The sequence below is a fragment of the Artemia franciscana genome, unplaced genomic scaffold (genome assembly GCF_032884065.1).
Source record: "Artemia franciscana unplaced genomic scaffold, ASM3288406v1 PGA_scaffold_32, whole genome shotgun sequence".
NCBI classification, from domain to species: Eukaryota; Metazoa; Arthropoda; class Branchiopoda; order Anostraca; family Artemiidae; genus Artemia; species Artemia franciscana.
Genome location: NW_027062665.1, coordinates 1,684,922 through 1,704,403, shown reverse-complemented (window position 1 = coordinate 1,704,403; position 19,482 = coordinate 1,684,922). Strand labels below are relative to the sequence as shown.

At 35.5% G+C, this 19,482-nt stretch overlaps 1 protein-coding gene across 1 annotated transcript; it reads left to right on the top strand.

Annotated features, from left to right (window-relative positions):
* Positions 1-565: 565 nt before the first annotated feature.
* Positions 566-17,548, top strand: LOC136041631 (DBH-like monooxygenase protein 1). The gene is made up of 4 exons (XM_065726327.1): positions 566-722; positions 7,616-7,804; positions 9,773-9,940; positions 17,366-17,548. The coding sequence occupies exons 1-4, from the start codon at positions 618-620 to the stop codon at positions 17,483-17,485; spliced, it is 582 nt and encodes a 193-aa protein (XP_065582399.1). The 5' UTR covers positions 566-617; the 3' UTR covers positions 17,486-17,548.
* The last annotated feature ends 1,934 nt before the right edge of the window (positions 17,549-19,482 follow it).

Sequence of the window (19,482 nt, the reverse complement as noted above, 5' to 3'; positions counted from 1 at the left end):
TACTTCAAAGAATAGCCTGACCCCCCCCCCCAAAAAAAAAATGGTTTCAAATCGAAATGAAACCTGTACCATTGAGCCAGTGAACCTGCACCAGTGAAGACATTTGACACGATAGAAAAAAAATGAAGGTCTTTTTCGAAATCAATACCAAAAAACACATAAAGGTTATTTTATGATCTTTTTTTGTCTGATTTTTTTTTCATCACAGGCATATGTCGTTCCTTCTGTGCGATGCGGCAAAAAATATGATTAGCTATTAATTTTGTGTTACTAAGTTACCATTGTAATAACCTGCATTTTTTATTTGATTAGCTCGTCTTAGTTGTAATCTGTTAGTTAAAAACAAAATAGATAGAAAAAATTAGAATTTTGTAAAGAAAAAACCCACTTACCATAAAAAACGTCTTTGTGATTACTGCTCAAGTGCGTTCATCGTGAGTCCCTGAGAAAATTTTAATAACCAGAAAAACTTCTTTATTGGAATCACCTGTTACAAAACGTTTACATTCTATATTTTGATTAAATATTGACCATAGATCATACTGATAAGATCCTTAGACGCACTATATAATATACTCTATTTAAGTTTCCACATCAAATTATAATATATTTTGGAGATGAACGGAATAAAGATATTTATCACTTTTGGTTTTCTCTTCCTTACATTTGCAACTGCTTTGGCAGTACCACATGAAAACAACGGCAGATACCTTCACGAACAGGTACGTCTTCGCCTTTTTTTTTGTGAAAAAGTATTGCTCGTTTTTCTATCAATAAAACACACAAGAAAAGTTATACAAATATTGTTTACTAGATTATATATATTTCCCCACAATCACAGTTTAAAGGACGGGTGTATATCTCCGTTTCATTTTGACATATTTTGCAATGTATTCCAGTTCCTCGGGAGGGGAGGTGAAGGTGGTGGAATATTTTGTCCTTTGCCCCCTTAATGGTGCCAACCTTCCCCTTTCGTAAAATTTTGTATTTCTAGTGCTAAAAACATTTTGGTCTTTTGGGATAGGGCAGCTAAAAGGGCATAGGAGGGGGCTGGCTACCCTCCGATCATTTTATAATAAAAAAAAAAACACTAAAACTTTCAGTTTCCAATCGAATTAGTCCTTTCCGAAGTTTCTACGACCACCCCTTCCTTATAAATTGATTCTGGGAAAAAATAAATAAGTAAATAAATGATATATTTAAGCCTCGTGGTTCTTTACTATAGGCTTTTGATTTCATTAGAGGATTGCTTCTGATAATATGATGATTCGATCAATTTAATCGTTACCTAACATCATCAGTCCCCTCTCATAATTTTCATACTCTTCTCACTTCTTCATCTCTTCTACCAAGCATAACACACTCCTATTAACATTTTTAGCTGCTTTTCAAACTTCCCTCCTGAAGACATTGCTCCGCTGCTTCGGAAATTGTTTTATTGAATTTATTCCGCCCATTTTCTATACTGTCAAATTCAAAATTCTTCATTTTCATACCCGACTATTTTCGGAAATTTCTCTCAAAATCTAATCCCAGAGCTTATTAACGTCATCACTACCCGGAAGGTATTTACCCTTGTTTGACTTCAAATTTGAATTAACTCTAGATTCTACCAGAGGGCGATCTTTAAATTTGATATCAACAACTTCACCCCTTTGTGCTCTAGTTTTCTGTTTCAATCCTGCCTGTCTTAGATTCACAATAAAATAATCAATAAGGCTAGCCACTCTACCATCATGTGAGTGCCATTGTAATTTATGGCTATTTTATGCCCAACAACTTGTCGGTTATAATTAGATTGTTGCCTCGACCAAACTGTAGCTGTCTCTTATCATTGCTATTTTCCCTCCCTATAAAAATTTTTCTAACCTCGGATTTCATCTATCCCTACTTTCACTAGTGTGAGTATTAAGATCCCCTAATAGGAATAATATTTCTACCTTGGTTTTTGTCTATTTCTCCCTTTACCTGTGTGTAACATTTATCTGAATCACTACTGACCCCGTTAGCTGGTTCTAAAGAGATATATGCCTCTATGACTTATGCCTTAAACTTTCAACAAGTCAATTTTCTGGTAAAAATCTTGTCATTTTTAAGGATTTGGGTCATCTTTTGTTATCTCATGATTTTTTGGGATTACCGCTGCAACCCACTCCCATCATTATTGTAGGTGTAAAACGTAATATTCTAATAAAGCTTAATCTAAATGTAGTATTCATGGTTGCGATAATTGCTGTAACCTTGTAAAGAAATAAGTTCTGCCGAAAGTAAACTGAAAATTTAAAAATACTTTTTGAAAAAAAAACTTTGAAGTGACAAAGGTTGCCATTTGAAATTGGTTCAGGAATGGTTAGTTTTATTTTGATTAATCTTAATGGTAAAATTTTATTGTGAAAAAAATACCATAAAAAAGTTACAGCCCCCCACCTTGAAGAACAAGGTAACTCATTTTTTTTGCATCGATAAAAGTAATATGTCCCCTTGTTTTCTTTTCTTCACCACTAGTGGAAAACTTGAACATCATAGAGAGTAGTTTAGGGATGAATTTGAAAGGAAATTGCTATATCTACATGCTTCTTATAAGTGAAAAAACATGATATTAAAAATAAAACGCAATTTTTGACTAAAAATACTTCTTTATAAATTAGATGTTGTCATATTGGGCATTATGCCATGCTGGATTGACTCTACTGTCTGATTCTTTCAGGCTTGTTTTTACCTAGGGTTTGTTCTTTAATAAATCCAGCTTATTTTCCTATGTTTGATAGATATTTAGGTAAAAATAGCAAAAAAATGAAGGTTTATAAAGGCCACCACGGTGTAGTTACGATTATAGGAAAGCAATAGAATACCAACAGACATGGGAAGCGCATAGTAGTATGAAGTTGTAACTTCCCATGGGAGAGTCAGTAAACCGTAAACCGTAATCCGTAAAACTGTAAATCGTAACGTAGATGACTTACTCAGTACAACAGTGCAGAGTGCCACCTCTACTCTCTGGTGCTGACCAAGCCTTTGTTTTTGAAAAGGATCAAGAAATTTCACCATTCCTAACGTTGCAAATCTTCACGTGCAGAAATGAATTTCGAACTTTCTTCTTGAGCAATAGTCCCTCTTTAAATTACAAAGTTGACGAACTTGAAGTAATTCTTAGATGGAATAATGTCCGCATAGCGGTAATAACAGAGACTTGGCAGCTGATCAAGGAGTTTGGTTGCATTGCTTACTTTTTTTCTTCTGACTACTAGGACTGAAAAAATTGTTGGAGGGATTGGTGTTTGTGTTTAAGCTAGAATCCCTTGTAAGTTATTTACTCAGCTTTTAGAACATAGTCATGAAGTAATTTGGGTTCAATGCATACTATGAAATTTTCCAAGAGGTGTTCCCTCTTTAATTGTTGCATGTGTTTATTATTCTGAAAATGCACAAAGTAGATGGAAACTAGTTTCTTACTTCCAAACCTCTGTTGACACCCTAGGAATATAGCGTAGCAGGCCAAGATTTATTGTTGCTGCTGCTTTCAATGAGACAAAAACAATGGGTTTCCTCTGTTCTAGGCCCTACCCAAGTGGCAAAAGTACATACGTATATCATAGGAAACACACTGGATCTTATTTTAAAGAACTTACCTACGTATTATGGAATATTTTCTCGCTTGAACCAATTGTTGAATAAGATTCCATGCCTTAGTGATAAGGGTAAAGTGCACGAGTACAAAGTATATAAGGAGCTGTGCAAATTGATAGTATCGAGCTCCTTATTTCCTGAAGAGCTCCCAATTCATTGGGTGCGGGGGTTTGCTTTATTCACTGTAAAGTCGTGTGTACATATCATTAACTTGAGCTTAGCGAAAATAGTTTTTCCTGAGTCCTGGAAACACGCTTATGTTAAAGTAGTCCCAAAACTAAAACTGCGAATTTTTCTAACAAATTGCGACCAATATTCATCACGCCAACCCTCTCTAAGCTAACAGAATCATTCGCCTTAGAAGAACTATTGAAGCAAACTTAAGACAAAATAGACCCTCTCTAGTGCGGCAGTCTGACGGGATGGAACAATTTAGTTTATTTAGTTCGCTTAGTGGGTACAGTTTTCAAATGGGATGATAATGGTACTGCATACGTTGACTTTGTGCCAGTGGAGTTTCGAAAAAGATTCGATCTCATAAGCCACTTTGTTGGAAACACGAATATGAGCACTATGGGTGCCCATAAGTGTACTCTAGCTCTCAAGGCCGTGATTAAGTGAACTCATGGAACTTGAAAATCCCATTTTAAAATTGAAAATTCATATTTAAAAAATACTCAAGTATTCATTGGCGGAGATGCCGCTTTTAATATCAGGCCGCAGCTTCTTGAAGATGCTACAAAATGTTTGCTAGGATTTCGCTCTATTTCCTCTAATTGCTTAGAAATCTTAGAAAATGCCTAGATCTTTTTCACAAGTATACTCTATGAAGGATATTGTTTTTAGAACAAAATTGTTACTATCATGAGCAGAAGACAATAGCCTGGAAGATGATTGCAACCATTTTTCGATGTATTTTCCTGTTTTCGAACAGTCCCATTGAATATTTTCAGCTACCTGAAATTTTACAAGTTTTTGGCCAGAAAAAATCGTTTCAAATCACCTTAGAGACTAGATTGACAAGCTGGTATAATTAAATTATACCTATTTCAATATACCTATATACCTAAATTATACCTATTTTAATAGGTAATTATACCTATTAAATTATATGCTATTTCAGCCAATGAATAAGTGCTATTTGAAGGGTTTTTGACAAACGGCGGTCTTTAGAGAATTGAAAGACATAAGGCTACCCTAACTTCAATTTTCGAGCTCGATGTTTTCAAGTTCACTTAATTACGGCCTTAATCTGAGTTTTCTAAAAAGCAGACAATATGCGTGTTTCCACTGTTTGAAGAAGACCCTACCTCAGAATGAACAAAACATAACGTGCAGAACCCTACAAGGGACCAAACTTCCCAGCATTATCTTCATATACCACATTAAATTCGTCTTAGAAAATTTTGATGAAAGATTCGAGTTTGCAGATGACTTCTTCAGGGATAACCTCTTCAGCTCCTTCTTTAATGATTGCAAAGAATAGAAATTGACTCTAAATCATGGCAAATATCAGATTCCCCCCCCCCCTTTGGCACAAGCTCGAATTCCCCTCAGTGCTAAGTCATAAAAATCTCGGAATTGTGATTTTGTCTGATTGTACGTCTACTGAGCATGTTCATAAGTTTGTTAAAACCGGTAACGCATCAATCCAAACTCATAGTGCAATCCGCCTACTTGGGTGTTATTGCGGCAGTATCAAAACTCCCTATTTTACTTATGTGAGACTCCAACTCCAATATACTTCCCCTGTTTGTGGTCAATTCATCCAGAAAACCAGCTACTTATAGAGCGAAATTAAAGCTATTCAGAGAAAAGTAGCAGCAATCGTAACTGGAAGCAGGTAGTAAATTAAGTCCAAACACTGGAAAGTATGTGGCTTGTATCATTACAAGATGGATGTGATCACTTACTAATATTAAATAAAAAATCAAGTTATTTAACTGAAGATAAGCAGCGACATTAAGATTTAAAACGAACAGAAATTACTTCGTATATGAAAGGGGCTGCTTCCTCATTAACGCCCCGCTCTTTACGCTACAGTTTTTTACTATTTTAAAAAGGAGAGTTGAGAGAAAGAGTCAAACTTTAGCGTAAAGAGCGGGGCGTTGATGAGGACGCCGCTCCTTTCATATATGAAGTAATTTCTGTTCGTTTTAAGTTTTAATGTCGCTCCTTACTTTCAGTAAAAAAACTTTTTTTTATTTAATTTCCTAGCGTTTTTGAATCAATGCATATTTTGATTTTGGCTCTCCGCAGATGAATAATTAAACAAAATTTGTATATTTATTTTTTTGGCTAAATGGCTTTCTCATAGTTTTGATCGAATAATTTTGAGAAAAAAAGTCGCGGCGTTGCCCTCCGATTTTTTGGTTACTTAAAAAGGCAACTAGAACTTTTAGTTTTTTACGAATGTTTTTATTAGTAAAAGATATACGTAACTTTCAAATTAGCTTACGTAACGAACTTCTGTATTATCACGTTTTTATTACGTATATGAGGGGGTTCACCCCCTCGTCAGTACCTCGCTCTTTACACTAAAGCTTAAATTTTGTCCCAATTCATTACGACCCCTAAATCACAAAAGCCGTAGAATAAATGGTCGAAATTACTAAAAATACTTTAGCGTAAAGACCGATGAATTAGGAGGAGGTGAGCCCTTCATATGTGTAATAATTTCTGTTCGTTTTAAGTTTTAATGCTGCTCCTTACTTCCAGTTGAAAAAACTTTTTCATATTTCTTTTTTCATTGTTTTTTTTTAAATAATGCTAGAAAATCCTGCCCTCCCTTCATGGAAATTTCCTTCCCTCATGACAAATTCCTCGACGGAAAGATCCCCCCACATATCTCCCCAACCAAAAAATCCCCCTGAAAACGTCTGTACACTTCCCAATAACCATTACTATATGTAAGCACTGGTCGAAGTTTGTAACTTCTAGCCCCCCCCCCCCCCACGGGGACTGTGGGGGCGTAAGTCGTACTCAAAGACATAGTTATAAGGTTTTTCGACTACGCTAATAAAATGGCTATCTCAGAATTTTTATCCGTTGACTTTGGAAAAAAATTAGCGTGGGAGGGGGCCTAGATACCCTCCAATTTTTTGGTCACTTAGAAAGGGCACTAGAACTTTTCATTTTCGTTAGAATGAGCCCTCTCGCAACATTCTAGGACCACTGGGTCGGTACAATCACTCCTGATAAAAAAAACAAACAAAACAAACAAATAAACACGCATCCGTGATCTGCCTTCTGGCAAAAAATACAACATTCCCCATTTTTGTAGATAGGAGCTTGAAACTTCTACAATAGAGTTCTTTGATACACTGAATCTGATGGTGTGATTTCGTTAAGATTCTATGACTTTTAGGGGATGTTTCCTCCTATTTTCTAAAATAAGGCAAATTTTCTCAGGCTCGTAACTTTTGGTGGGTAAGACTAAACTTGATGAAATATTTAAAACCAGCAAAACATTCTTAATCGAAACATCATCAGTCGAAACATATAAAGGGAAGCAAGAGGATAAACGTCAAAAACTTTTCATGAAGTGTACCTAAGTATTACCTGTTGAGGCTTGAGGACGTAGGTAGAACGTAGGCAGCTGTTTTGGCCTTATGTGGCCTGGCGCTTCAGTGGATTGTAAATGGTAGGTATAATAGTGATTCCTTCTTGAATTTTGTGTGCGTTCCTTGAAAAATAGGATGGGGGAAACGCCTATTTATAGGAGTTTCAACCGTTTTTTACGCTAGTCTGGATTCTAAACGAAAAATCAGAAGTTATTGTACTAGATGTATGAAGCCCTAGGGAATAAGTTCCAACCCAAATAAGGTCTAAGGAAGATGTCAGTAATGTGCTATCCAAAGCATTTCCTAATTTTAAGGGTTGAACGGCTCCGAAAAGACGAGTAAAACACTGTTTCAAAGCTACAACAGTGACTATTTAAAAAGATATATATTATGAATAAACAGTTTGTCAAGTCAAAATATTTTAGGACATAAGCTCAACCGGTGCGTTTATTGCTCGTTGGACGCCAGACGTAGAAAACAACAAAATCCATTTTGAATTTGAAGCACAGACCCTGGGCTGGGTAGGAGTATCCATTCTTCGACAAACCACTGAAGGACAGATTGGAGATCAGGTCATAGCAGGAGTATATGAAGATGGAACATCTTACATTCAGGTGAGAAAGTTCAGATTTTGTTTTTCCTGTATTCTTGATATTTTTTTTTTACTTTCTGTGTCTGAGATGTTTTATAGTGTAGATTAGCTGGTGCTTCCTCTCTTTGAATTTCTGCTAGGCCTCTTCTGAAAATATAAATCTAGCTACGGTACTGCCTGTGTTAAGATTTGCTAGATTGAAAAGTCAGTTTCACTAAAAATTTTTTTTGTCAATTTGTTTATACAAAAACAAAATGTGTAAAATGTAGACTTGATGATGTCTAAAATACTAAAGTGACGTAGAAATAGAATTGAAGGACAATTCAAAAAACTGCACTTAATCGAAGTGAAGAGTTAGAGTGTATGAACAAGAACCCCTTAACCCACGGAAGTTTGAATAGTTCTATAAAATATGGAGAGGGGGCTAACTAAGACGGGCTGATCATAGAAAAAACTGTAAAATTTTGACGTAACGTATGCAGGAGAACAACTGAACAACTGAAGGAGAACAACGTGCACAACTGAAAATACGCCTTACTGAAAACTCTCAAATCAAGCTTTCCCTCACAGAAAAAGGTCACGCTTTTTGAAGATAGTAATGGATTCATGTTTATTAACAGCCTCCCCCGAATAGAGATGTTCGAACTCAATTATTGGCCGTAGGAAATAGGAACTATTAAATAATTTATTACACCAAGTTAACTTACAGCTAAAATGAATTAAAAACATAATGACAGGCACAACTCTTACAATAGAGAAAAACTGAAAAAAATATGATTTTTCAAGTCATTGTATTTAATGACCTTCGACCTGTTCTGTGTTATTCACGTTGACATAGGTTATGTGCAATATTTTAATTGAAAAAGGTCCTTTCATTTTAATTGAATCCCATCTCAGAAGAGCCTTAAGAATTTAACTAGTTATACAACTGCTTTTTCTGGGTCTGCATTGTGTTTCTTTCCCAATGTTCAATTATTGTTTGCCCGAAAGCAACGTACAAATGTAAGTCCAGCAAGACTTTCATGCCCAGGCATGTATATCTTGCCATGCGCTTGCTTAAGCGTCGAAATCCAGTCAGACATATATGTCAACGCCACTCTTAAGTGCAGATAATAAATATAATGCAAATAAACTTGTTGATTGAAAGAATTGGAAATGGTACATCGAGAGTTCTAGAATATAGAAACTAGATATTTAGCTGCCACTTGTTGCAGCTAAGAAAGCTAATATCCAAGAACTACCTGGGTATTGATGCCTTGATAGACACGAATCTAGACATTTAAGTCTAACTAGACACACATCTGAACGCCACTTAAGAAGTACCTTATCCTTAGACATGTGAACTTTTTCCGTTTCCTTTTTCGCAGCGTTTTATTCATGTTGTTTTCCAGCATATATTGGCTGTTTAGTCCAGTATTTGTTTTCTGTTAAAGGTTTCTAAGCGAAATATTTGGATATTTACTAGTAGGCTATATATATATTTTTTCCTTTTTCACTGTCTTCATTAAAAGTCTAATGAGCTATTATATTTTCATTTCATTTTAATTGTAAGAGGGTTTATTATAAATTAAATTTTGATCCATGGATCCAGTTATGAGTTTTGAGCAATTTGTCATAAACCTTGAGTGTACAAATACACAAATAGTGTATTTGAAGCTAACGGTTTGCGGCTATTAATGTGAAGTAATTAAGATGAATCTTAATTGATGATGTAATGATGTAAGGTATCTAAATGATGTAAGGTAATTAAGATGAATATGAACAAAAAAACGTTTATTTAACTAGCACTTTGCTGAAACTTATGCAACAAGTTATATAGTTGCTGATTCAAAGTAGTAAGAAAATAGCTAAGTTAATATTAAAAATTACTTCTGATTATTTCACTAATATTTACTTTTTCCATATCTATCTAGTTAATTATGTAATTTTTCTATTTTATATGCTTCATTAATTTAGCTATTATAATAATATATACTTCCATTCATTAAAGGATCGCTATTTCAACACTAGCATACCACATCCAGAGAGACCTCTAAGGCCTATTGATGTTCAACAAGATTGGGTGCTACGTTATGCAGAAGAACGGAATGATAAAACAATTGTTGGGGTCTCAAGGCCATTGGACACTGGCGACTTGTATGATGGCCCAGTTATTGAGGTAATTTTGCTCGATAGTTGTTTGATGGATCTGTCTTTCAGTTAGTTAACTATTATTGTGCTGCTTGGTGAATTCAGATTCAAAACTATCTATATAAACCTTAAACAGTATCTATTGTTTTATCTATAAAAACCTTAAACAGGCAAGTGAAGGAATATAACAAAAATTTAAATAAAGTAGAGACTCGTGAGGTTTTCGATGGACAAAATGAATTTCAATATTTACTTTATTCTTGTTTCATTGAGGTTAGGACTTGGTACTTGGACTGATTTGTCTAAAAGCTCCTGCTTGGCACTGTCACTAGTCCAGAACTAACCAGATGTCCATAAGAGTGCCCATTCAAGGTGCTACAGAAGGAAGGATAAGGCTTTTTCGTACTTATTGGTTATATAATAGACACCGTAAAGTTTCGATCGCGAATGATTTGAGCATGACACAAGAAACTGGTCAAGCAACTTCTTTATACCACACAATTAGCTTTGGTTTATTTGCAACATACATTGTAGCTATATTTTATTTAAGTATTTAGTTTGTATTTTCGTTTGGTTTGGTTTAAGTAAACAAGTTTGGCTATATATTTGCACATTAGGGGTGGGGGTAAAGTATAGCATATATACAATACAGATATGGTTAGTTTACGCATTTAATATGTGCTATGTTTTACCCCCTCCCTAATATGCAAATATATAGCCCAAATTTGTTTCTAAACTATATATATATATATATATATATATAAATAAGTTGTATGTGTGTTATGTCTGTCGAGTGACGTCATGTCATCATGTCGTCATGTCGTCATGAAGTTAGTTGTCGTCATATTTGTTATGACGATGACGTCATTGAAGGTACTTAAGAAAATCTTTCAAAGACAAATTTTTAAATGTAAGAACATCGTGGACGGAAAAATGTTTAATTGTAAAATAACTGAAGAACCTACAATGGTAACAGCTGAGGAAGCTGCTCAAAGAGTCTATGCCAAAAAACTTGCTGCTGATAGAGAAAGTAAGAAAAGAAAGCGTGCCGAGGAATCACAAGAACAGCAAGAAACAGGCTTGCTGCTGATAGAGAAAGTAAGAACAGAAAGCGTGCCGAGGAATTACAAGAGCAACGTGAAAATAGGCTTGCGGCTTCAGGAGATAATGCTAGATTAGGAATGTGCAATTTACGTCAACGAAGGCGTGTCGAGGAGCTACCAGAGCAACGCGAAACCAGACTTGCTGCTAAAAGAGAAAGTGAAAAAGGAAGGCGTACCGAGGAATCACAAGAGTAACGTAAAAACAGGCTTGCGGCTTCAAGAGATAATGCCAAAAGAAAGCGTGCCGAGGAATCACAAGAGCAACGTGAAAATTATCGCATGGCATTCAGGTACAGCCCAATCGATGATTATAGTAGATGTGTTCAAATCGGGACTATGTCTAAAATTTGTCCCTACTGCAAGGCCTTGAAATTTAATGGTGAAACAATGGGAATGTATTGTGCCTCGGGAAAAGTGAAACTTCCTCAACTGGCTCCACCCCCTGAGCCATTGAAGATTTTGTTTACTGGAGATACGTCAGAATCTAAGCGTTTTTTTTTAAAATCAAAAATCAGAAAATATAACTCATGTTTCCAAATAACGTCGTTTGGTGCCCAAACCGAAACTCCAGATCAATTTATGCCTACTTTCAAAGTAAAATGGCAAATTTATCATAGAGCAGGGTCCCTTCTCAGGCGAGAATCATAAATTTTTACAATTGTACTTCATCAGTGATAGAAATTCTGAATTGAATGCACGTTGCGAAATTTCTCTACTGATACGCATAAAATTGTTATTTCCGCTGACAAAACGCCTCCTGGCCAACAAGTGTGTAGATACAATGCTCTATTTATTACATTTACATGTAATCAATCTTTGGATGAGATACAGCAGCTTTTACTTAAAGGACAATCGGCGGTTCATAGACATGACATTACGGCCCGTGTCTTCCGGCAAAAGTTGAAATCACTGATAAACTACCTAGTAAAACTTGAAGTGTTTGGGTCAGTGCGATGCTGGATGTACTCAGTGGAATGGCAAAAATGAGGATTGCCACACGCACATATACTAATCTGGCTACATTATAAAATTACTTCTAATGAAATTGATCATGTGATTTCGGCTGAAATACCTGATGAAAATGTCAATAAGGGGTTATATGATATTGTTGTAAAAAATATGATACATGGACCTTGCGGTGCATGAACGAAAATTCACCATGCATGGCCAAAGGAAGGTGCACAAAGCAATATCCTCGACTTTTAGTACCCAACACAATTACTGGCAATGATGGTTACCCACAATATAGAAGAAGATCTACTGAAGATGGCGGTAAAACAGCAATAATAAAGAAGCGTAACGGTACCACCATCGAAGTAGATAACCAGTGGGTTGTTCCATATTCCCCTTTATTATCAAAAACATTTAATGCAAACATAAACGTTGAATACTGTAACTCCGTAAGGGCAATCAAATACATATGTAAATACGTCAACAAAGGCAGTGACATTGCAGTTTTTGGCTTGCAGTCCAAAATCAAAGATAGCGATGAAATCGTACAATATCAGGCTGGAAGATACATAAGCAGTAATGAAGCTGTTTGGCGAATTCTTTCATTTCCGATACATGAACGTAGTCCTGCTGTTGTTCACTTAGCGGTACATTTACAGAATGGTCAACGTGTTTATTTTTCGGAATCCAACGTGCAACAAAGAGCCCTGAATCCACCGGATACAAAGTAAACATTTGAACGTCGAAAACAGGGTAAGTCAGTCGACGGCCAAACTACCATCTTCAAAGATACCACGATAGGAAGACTCTACACCGTTCACCCCAATCAACATGAATGCTTCTTTCTACGCCTGCTTTTGGTGAATGTACCCGGTCCGACGTCCTTTGAGTATTTGAGAACAGTAAACGGTACTATACATGACACTTACCGTAGTACATGCCAAGCTCTGAATTTTTTGGAGAATGACCAACAATGGGATAACTGCATCAATGACGCGTGCGAAACGTCAACTCCAAGTCAAATTCGTGCATTGTTTGGAATCATACTAACAACTTGCTCTCCTTCAGTTCCTACAGAGTTATGGGAAAAATATAAATCGAAAATATCCGAAGACATACTCAATCGAAAACGGTTAGAGACGTCAGATATGACTTTTGATTTTACATCAGAAATTTATAACTACACTTTAGTTATTATAGTAGATTTGTGCGTATGTATGGCAAACAAACCTCTTCAGGATTTGGGAATGCCTTCAGCTAATCGTACCGCTGCTGTTTCGACATGTGTAGAATTGGATCGTGAACAAAGTTACAGTACGAGTGATCTATTGTCGTATGTACAAAATAACATTTCCAAGTAAACGTCGGAACGAAAAGTCATTTATGATACACTAATGCATTGTGTCGATAACAACGTTGGAGAAATTTTCTTTTTGGATCTGCCAGGAGGTACTGGTAAAACGTTTGTGATAAAACTGATTCTGGCATCAGTTCGATCAAAAAATGATATAGCGTTGGAAATTGCGTCGTCCGGAATAGCCGCAACGTTGCTGCCTGGTGGAAGAACTGCTCATTCCGCTTTCAAATTGCCTCTGAATTTTCATTCTACAGAAACTCCCTCGTGCAATATTTCCAAATCATCTGAGATGGGTAAAATATTGCAGCAATGCAAACGTATTATTTGGGACGAGTGCACAATGGCACACAAAAAATCGCTCGAGGCTCTGGATCAATGTTTGAAAGATTTGCGAGGGAAGTACCGTTTTTTTTTTAAATTTCCTTGTGAAGATACAAAAATTATCCCTCCTTTCATGCCCGCCTAATTAGTACCCCAGAAAGACAGCACCATTTGTCGTCTCGAAAGTCGTTTGTCCAGAACGAGAGGTGATTCATTGGAATCAGCGGCTCGGACAGCTAATTGACTGTGGATGATGTCAGCCCATCTTTTGCATAGAAGCCTTAGGCTCAACAATGTTGGTCTAAATTTTCATCTGGAAAGCTTTGACCATTTGATTTTTGATCGTAAGGCCTAGGACTAAATAATTATAAGTTGAAGTCTATTAGGCCGAAAACGTTGACCAAAATTTGAAAAAAAGTCTTACCAAACTGTCAGTACTACCCCGACTAGAAACCTTTGGATGGACTAAGCAAAAGTAAATAATTCACAAAAATAATCCAAGAAGTTTCTTTTTTTTTGGTGAATTGGGGTTTCCTTGACCGAAGGGCATTCAAATACGAGTTTCAAGCCAATCTAGAAAATATTTGACTGGACCCAGTTTTCTAGGACCGTGCCTACAGCCTCAATTTTTTTTTACATGAGGGCTCCCTTAGAAAAGAGACTTACAGGCGTAAGCTTTAAGCTATTCGAAGAAAACGGCTTTTTTGCCCTGTTTCAGGGCACCCAATATTGCCTTCTTTTTTCTTCTGCTTAGAAGTTTTGACCAAAAGTTTTGGTTTTCTTGACCAAAGGACTGAAACTTGCCTGCCTTGAGCCAATTAAAAAAAGTTATTAATCCTCTTTGGACTCCATTTTCTTGGAGACCTTACCCCAGATTTTCTGCATTAATTACCATATGATCCAAGAAAATACAGCTATAAGTTTCAATATCATCAGGAACAAAATACTTTAGCCCTTTTCGGGGCTCACTCCCTTATCCCGTTCAAAATATGGTTAACCTCATTAGCCCAGGTAATTTTTTGAAAGTTTAAAGCCAATTAGAAAAAATAATCGTTTTTATATTGTATATTTAGGACACATTCCCCAACTAAAAAAAATTGGCTCTTTCATGGACCTGAAATTTGGAAGAACTAAATATCATTTTCAGACTTGGCTATGTTTTGGGGTACCCATGGACCAACAACCTAAGAGTGTAAATATGCAACCAATAAAAAACTCTTCAGCCCTTTCTGGAGGACCTTATTTGGGAGGCCCAGTCCCGCCTTTTGCATACAAGTCCAGTCGACATTGTTCGCCATGAGTCACACCAAAAATATTGACCATCCCTTAGTTCTATGGCTATCTACCTTAGTTCTGCCCTAGGATGGACGGATTGATGATAGAGTATCTATCAACGAGTGAAAATGACATCATTTTTATACAATCCTCAAAAAGGCTTATGCCAGCTTTGCCTGTCACTCACACTATCTGTCTTGGCTTTCTCCCCAACGGGCCAATGGCTTGATGGCAGATTAATTTTTAATTCCATTTCTTCTTGTATAAAAAAATTACAGTGTAAAAAATTTGACTTAAGAAAGTAACTCAAACCAATAAAACAACCCTTTAGCCGTTTGTGGAGGACCTTATTTGGGATAAAAGTCCAGTTGACATTGTTCGTCATGAGTCAAACCAAAAATATCGACCATCCCTTAGTTCTATGACTATCTATCTTAGTTTTACCCTAGAGTGGATCGATGTTTTTCTTGTACAATTTTTTTTTATTATTTATTTTTCTTTTACATTAGCTCCCCTTGTCCTAGGGACTTATGGGACTTATTTTTCCTTCCGTATTTGGGCATCCTTAGGAGGGAAATTTTTAAACAAATTAGAAAAAGGAACTTTTGCTTCTATTTTTTTCCCCACATTTGGAGGGACTATTCCCCAAAATAACTTGGTTTCTTAAAATTAGTTTTCTCTTGTTTTAAAGACTTATGGCTGTAAATTTCAAATTAAAGACAGACAAACAATTGATAGGTCGTTTTCTGGGCCACAAAACACTCATCCCCTCCTCATTAAAAAGCATATGATTCTCTTGGCTCAGAGATCTATCGCTGAAAGTTTCGAATCAATCGGACAACCAAAATCAAATAGACTCTTCTTTTTCCACTGTAAAACATATCTATTAACAATGGAAAATTAGCATTATTTGTGATTACTGCTTTAGGGGCTCCAGAAGTCATGTTCTCGCGATGGCTTTATATGTTTACATTTTTAGCTATTTTGATCAAATTTGTTCTCTAAAAATTTTTAATTGAGCGTCTTGGGGCCCGAGTGAAAAAAATAACAGGGACTTGTTGCCCTAAGATTACCTTTATATCGTAAAAAGAGAACTATAATTTCCAATTTACAATCCGAACGATCATCCTGTAAAGTTTTTACGACTACTCCTTCCATACAAAATTGTCAGGAAAAAAAATACCATAATAAATTAATGGCACATGGTACGCTACTAACTCAATACTAGAGCATGACTTTTGATGTTGTTTTAAATAGTGGTATCAAGGAAAGTTCACTAGAAATATTTTTGAAAAACCCATCTTGTAAACATTGGCTGCTCCGGGCCTGCGTTCACTCTGTAATAGGTTGAAGCTACCACTGTAAGTACGTCTAGTATTTTATTACCGTACTGTTGTTTATATTTCGCTTTATTTTCGTACTATTAGTTTCTACTTGTGTATAGGTTATGGACAGAATGATAAATTAAGTATGACCAATAATTCAGAATGTACCTGTATTAAATGTTGCTTCTTTACAACTATTTCTATTATTAGTTAATAAAAAAAGGACGTCAAATAAAAATGAACCGAAATTAATTAAAAAAAGGTCTTCTAAGAAGTTTTTCAAAGAAAATAAAGGGCCGCATTTAACCGAGGACGAGTGGAAATAAAGCCAAAAAGTATTAATTCAAGTACAAAATGATCAGAAATTACAAGAAATAATCAAGTCGAATTTAAAACAAACAAAAACGTCACAAACAGGAGTACAGCTAATGTCTCTCAGGTCTTCTAAAGACCAGAGCGTCATTTGCACTCTGCATAAAACAAAAGGTTTTTAAACGTTTTCCCTTTTATAACGTTGATAAATCCCAAAACTTATTCAGGAATATCGTTTGATACTAAACTATCACTAATAGTTCGTTAGACCTTTTCAGTAGCTTTGATTATTATGACGATTTTTTTTTCTGGTCTATGCTATGACGAATACAAACGTAAAGCTCAAAATGAGGCTATTTTCAGTAATATGGAAAATAACGTCATTGCTTTTAGAAGGTTTTATGGGTTTCAGCCTTCACATCCCTTACATCCTCACATCCACAAGCACAATTCACTCATTCCCTCACATAACACCACATTCTTCCCTCACATCACCAAGCATGAGGGGTTTTGGCCCTACTCATGCTTGTAGTAATTTCAGTTTGTTTTAAATTTGACTTGACTATCTTTTAAAATTTGTTCATTTTACGATTGAATTATGGTTAGACTCTGGGCGTCTTTGGGCTAATATAGCTCTTCGGTACTCTTTAAATTTAATTTTGAATTTGAGTTTTTCTTTAATGAATTGTATAAATAAAATCCTATTGAACTAGATTTATTAAACGGAAATTTAGTCACGCATCCCTTAAAATATGTTTACTTATTTGCAATAAAAATGAAAACACAATAAAATATCTTTTACTTTCTAGGATATTGTGCTAAAGCTTTCTTGGGCATATGATGAGCTTGACATAATCGACGGCGTTGCACCAGACCATGGTCCAACATTTGGAGCAGTTTATGTCAATTTTCTGAATCCAGAAGTATAAACTATTTAATTTTCATTTTTGTAAGTAGAAAAATCAAATAGTGAATAAAAATTAGCAACTTTATTCATTAGTATCATTTTTATTTACCATAGCGCTCAACAGCCCTTGCCCCCTTTTTAATTTTCAGAAGAAAAATGATAAGAATAATAAATTTCAATTTATATTTTTCAATAGATTTTCAAAAAAAGGAAAAAAGAAAACAACACAAGGATTTAAAAAAATTTTCTTTTTTAAACAAATAGTATTCAAAATTGTATCCCATTACTTACCAAATTACTTACGAAACACACCAATTACTCCAAAATTTTGCTTTTTTTCACGATATAACTACTACTATTGCTAACAAATCACTGCAGAACCAAGCCACCTAAGGTCGACATAGCTACACACGCTTGTCTTCCATCCCAGTCTATTCAAAACCTCGTCTCTACACCCTCCCTGGAAACTCCTATATCACTTAAATTTCTTATGATAGCTTCCCATACCCAACTGGGTCGACCTACTTTTTGTTTGGCCCTAGACGGTTGGCCAAAAAGGACAATCTTTGGCAATTTGTCATCTTTCTTCTGCAGATCGTGCCCCAGCCATTTCAAGCTTTTTTATCGTTGTAGCCCTAGAAAGCAGAATTGAACCACACTTTTTACAGAGCCTACTGTCTGAGAATAAGGTAAGTCAATGTGGCACCCAAAAATCAATCTGTTGGCAATTTCTCTGGAAAACATCTAGCAAATCCTCCTTCATTTTTCGGAGTGCCCATGCTCCAGAACCATACTTCACTACTGTAATTACTATAGCTTCCAATATTTCAATCTTTGCTTGCAGACTTATCTTCCCATTCTTTCAAACTTTCTTTCAACTGTGAAAAACAGCTTGGGTCTTTGTCTATTATAATTTTAACATCTTCATTGCACTCACCATATCTGCTAATAAAAACTACCAAGGTAAGTGAAGGTGTTCACTTCATCGATCTAGTCGTTACTCAACATCACCTTTTCGTCTTTACTTATTCCTAGCCTTTGTGACTTTTTCTTCTTAACATTAATTTTTAAATCTCTTCTCCAACCGTAGATTGATAAAACTTCAGAAGAATCTTTAATTTTGCTAACACCTTCATCAAAGGCTGTATTCAGGATTCTTTTTGGGGGAGGTTTTTTTTCGATTCGTACGAGAAACAATGTAAAAACGTATCAAAAATTTGTTTTTATGCAATTGTGCTAAGTTTCTACGAGTCAGACAGGCATTTTATTTGGGGTGGGGGGTTCAAATATCCTAATCCCCCGGATTCGGCCTTAACCTTCATCTATGATGCTTAAATCATTAACATACTCTAAATCCAGGAGAGTTTTGCTTTTCCATTTGATTCGGTGTTGTCACATTATATTCGCTGTGTTCCTTAAGACGAATTTCATCAATATAAGCCACATAAATGGGGATAGAATTCAGCCCTGCTTAACTCTTAACTACGAAACTAGCTACTAGCGTTATTTCCTACCTTAAAGGCAGCAATGTTATTGTGGTACAATGTTATTGTTATTAGAATGTTTTATTGTTACAATGTTATTAAAAACAGAAGAAAAAATTAAAAATATGATTAATGATAATCACAAGAAAAGGACATAAATTTAAGAAGACGATTACAACGATTGGATTAATCTTTCAGCAACGCATTAGATTTATTAGCAAGCAAATAAGCTCACTCAAGTCAAGCTATTTTACCCCAGAATAAGCCAAATTTCATTGCTAATGTCGATTCGGCGATAGATGATGAACTTTTGAGAGAAATCAATAAGGACTATGATCCTAAGCAATCCTATTTTGAAATGCCTAGTTTTTACTTAGATAATCATCAATATTTGAAAGATGCAATAGATGAATCAAGAACACTTAATCAAAGATACAGAGGAATGATGAAATGTGTGAGATCTAGTGAATTAGTGAATTAGTTCGTAAAAATCTACAGAAGAAGGTTAAAAGCTATTTAAGATAACTTTGATGTT